A 3,878-nucleotide genomic window follows, 5' to 3' on the forward strand; every position below is an offset into this window, starting at 1 on the left:
ATATATATATATATATATATATATATATATATATATATATATATATACACATATAAAATAAAGGCAGTTCTGGATTCATTCAATTAAACAAAAAAAACAATTGGGCCTTTTTGATGTGGTGCTCCATTAGTGTTAAAAGTCTTTTTTAAGAGACACATTTTTTCCCTTTATTAATATTTCACCATATTTTAAACAATTCCCAACGTTTGAACAAATGTATAATGATTCCTACTCTGAGAAAACAACATTTTTAAAGAAACTCGACAACGATCTAGATATCTGGTTATTACCTGGTTAGCTGATTAATTAGTTGATTATTCTAGAGTTTGATTCAAACCAGGCTTTAGACAGTCTCATTTAACCTTATAGTGTTTTCATTGTCCAGTCAGGAGTTATAAATCATTTTAAATATAGTTGATTAAAATGCTTAAGCCTTGAGAGCTTTCAATGTCACAGCCATCTATTAGCAATGGACATATTTAACTCTAATTTAGTTTTGTGATCTAACAAATAACAGTAACTGTGGTTTATTATTACAACAGTGTAAAAGCAAGCCCACTTAACCATCCATTGTAGACAGACATTAAGAGAGTGGCTCCTCTCGAAGAGAAACGGACTGTTTTTGATTAAACTTCTGACTTCTTTCACTGTAGCGATTAAAATCAGAATTATAATTTCCTAAAAACTTCAGGTAGTCTTTATAAGAGATTTAAAAAACCGGTAGTTAATCTGTCCGTGTCCTACCTTGACTTAAAACCTATTTATCGAGGGTCTTGTCTTCTCTTCAGTCTGTCAAAGTCACGCTCGTTACGCAGCGAGGATCCTAACCGGCTAGCTTGTTAGCCGCAGAAAGCCGCTGCTTTTGTCTGTTTCAGATGAAGAAACTAAACAAAAGCAGCCGAACGGTTTAATAAAATCACCTGATTCCGAGTGTCTTGAAGAGAATGACTTCCCCGGCTCGGTTTTCCAGTCTGTCGCAGAAAACACCTCGCTATGCAGCTCGGAGTCACCCCTCTACTGATGGCAGCCATGTTGGAAACGAAGAAGCTGCTACGGAAAGAGAGAAGGCTCAAGCTATTCGGCTCGACGTAACAAATCGCAAATATTAGATTGAAATGCCGTCCTAATTTATGTGCAACACAAAATTTACTTATATAATCTTCTTAACAAGAATATAATCTAACTGCTTATGAATGTTCCTTTTTTAATCTTATAAATCATAACAAACTTTAAAAAGGACTTTTAATTTTTGTTAAAAAAGAAAGCTCCCCCTTCTTTTGATGACACAAAGAAAACGATATGGTTTTTGACAAGTTCAAAAATTATTTAAACCTAATCTCAAATTTAGAGAAACCCACAACAGATTAAGCCAAGTCACAATTTATTCAACAAAGTGAAGCCAAGAAGGAAACGTGTGAAAACAAAGTCCAGAGGAAAATGAGATAATATGTTATTACATTTATAATGTTTCCAACCGGGCATCCACATTTGAATTTTAGTTTTACGTCATTTTAATCTTCAATGTACATTTTTAGGAAAATCAATACAGTTGACAAAAAAAGAAAGAAACACACTCACAAATTTATATATTTACAATTTTTGTGACCGTGGACACAATTAATTATGTTGCCTGTTGAACAGGATGCTCAGAAACCTTAAATCTTTTGACAAAATCTTAAACAATAATCAGAAATCATGTAGATTTGTATATTTCTAGTCTGATTTATATATAATTAGACTAATTATAGTTGACCAGTGCAATCAAACCTTAAAAATGTATAAAAATAGTGCAAAAAAGTGTCTGAATTTAACATATTCGAAATGACAAAAACTACAACCACAATGCAAAGCAGGTGAACCAATTTTATGGGTAGGTGATGTAAATAAATGAAGTTGTTTCAAAGAGAAACCAAAACCAAAGCTGTGATGATTCATAAAGTGATATTGAAATTTGTTTTGTTGTGGGAAAAAGAGTCCCGGACTTTCCCACACACCCTGAATGCATCAGAAACCAGTTGCATAAAGATACAGTTGATTATCAAGATGATGCTGATGGTTCTGAAGGTGTAGGTGTCTGTCAGCCTCCATGAACCTTTGCCACCATCTGGACCACAGATTTAGACGTGATTTTGTAGTTGGACAGAGGTGCTGAGTCCACGTCCAGAGGTTTGCCTCCATGGATCAGTTGCACGTTTCTCAATGAGGGACCTGCACAAAAATAAATAAATTAATGAATTAAAAAACAGGGAAAAAGAGTTAAACTCATCTTGTTCTCCTCATAAAGTCTGATTCTGCTGTGATGAAGCTGCACACTCAATTTTGCACACAAAGTTTAGCCAGTAAGAAACTTTGCATTTAAATAGAAATAATAAAAGTGAGAGAAATTGGCATTTTCTGTGCTGAACGACTTTAGCTGAAAATTGCAAAAGAAGCTGTTGTTGCAGTTGTTTAAGCTAAAGAAGCAGAAGAATAGCTATGCCAAAATAACAAAAAGTAATCTAACAAAAAGCTAAAAGTAGTAAAATCTTGACTAAAAGCAACAAAAACTATAAACGTCAAACTAAAAGTGGTGAGCTAAAAACTAAACGTAACAAAAGCTAGCTAAATGCTAAACAAAACAGCAAAATGCCAGCTGAAAGCAGTAAAAACAACTAGATAAAAGGAGCTTATGAAGAACAAATAGAACATGTAGGAGCAGACTTTTGGAGAGAACAAGGTTTTTTAAGGATCTCAGAGCATTTCTGTGGGAAATATTTGTAATTTGAAAAGTTTGAAAGCTACAAAGCTGATTTGTGACAATAACAAAGTAATACCGTATTTTTCGGACTATAAGGCGCACCGGATTATAAGGTGCATTAAGTGTAACAAAACAGTCAGATAAGTCAAACTTTATTCACAATAACCACATAAAATAGGTTCAAGGTCAATAAGCACAAGCAGAATTAATACATAAGGCGTACCTGATTATAAGGCTCACTGTCGAATCTTGAGGAAATTAAAGGATTTTAAGTGCGACTTATAGTCCGATAAATACAGTGATACAAAAGAAGAGGAACCAGTGGTGTGGTGCTGAATCAACATTCACATAACAAATTGTCTGTCTTGTAAAAGCTATAAGAAGCCTCAGTAGTTTGCTTCTTTAGGTGAAATTACCATTTGGGAACTCCTCGGCTGCGCACTTCTTCAGCTCCAGCACTGTCATCTGACTCACAGGTTTTCTGGTGTTAAAGTAGCTGATCTCCCCGGTGTTGGAACAAACAGCGATCTGATCTGTTCTGCACATGGTGACCAGCGTGTGTTGAGCTGCTTGATCCTCGATCTGAATCAGGACTGCCTTTATCACCTGCTCTTATAAGCACTTTGAAAAAAGAAGGTGGGGCTGACACTTTCATGAGCTCATCATTTTTTAATGTAGGGGAATCCGCTGCAGTTTTGATGTCGGAAAGAAAAAGTGAAAGCAACTTTGTGCCTGCATTGAACACCTCACAGTTTGTGTTGCATCAGTGTTTCATAAAAACATGCAGATTTTAAGTGTAAAACAATCTGAAGTAGTTTTTTTTTTTTTTTTTAATAAGACATTCACCATCACCACAACGTTGACTCCAGAGCAGCTCCAGCTCCACAAAGATGTTCATGAACCGCATGAATATAGATTTGCTGTGATGGATGTTGTTATTCTGAGAGTAAATTAAAAAAAAAAGTGCACCATCAGGAGAAAACGAAACAAAACATCTAGCTTCTGCAACAGGAAAACACCTGATTTCATTTGGTTTCAGTCTAATCTTTACTGATGTCATTGAAGGAACATATAGAAGAACTATTTTAGTATGACCTATAATAAATTGTTTGTTGAAGTAGACAAAGCGAGATGCAGCTGT

The 3,878-nt window shown here is 34.9% G+C and overlaps 1 protein-coding gene across 1 annotated transcript in view; it reads right to left on the minus strand.

The window, feature by feature from the left end:
• oxa1l (OXA1L mitochondrial inner membrane protein) overlaps nucleotides 1–1,056 on the minus strand; it is an 8,649-nt gene extending 7,593 nt beyond the window's left edge. Inside the window, exon 1 of the mRNA XM_037676501.1 lies at nucleotides 921–1,056. Within this exon, the coding sequence (XP_037532429.1) occupies nucleotides 921–1,031 (111 nt within the window). The 5' untranslated portion in view covers nucleotides 1,032–1,056. The remainder of the gene's footprint in view (nucleotides 1–920) is intronic.
• Between the last annotated feature and the right edge of the window lie 2,822 nt (nucleotides 1,057–3,878).

This window comes from Nematolebias whitei, chromosome 1 (genome assembly GCF_014905685.2).
Source record: "Nematolebias whitei isolate Nwh7 chromosome 1, NemWhi1, whole genome shotgun sequence".
Lineage (NCBI taxonomy): Eukaryota > Metazoa > Chordata > Actinopteri > Cyprinodontiformes > Rivulidae > Nematolebias > Nematolebias whitei.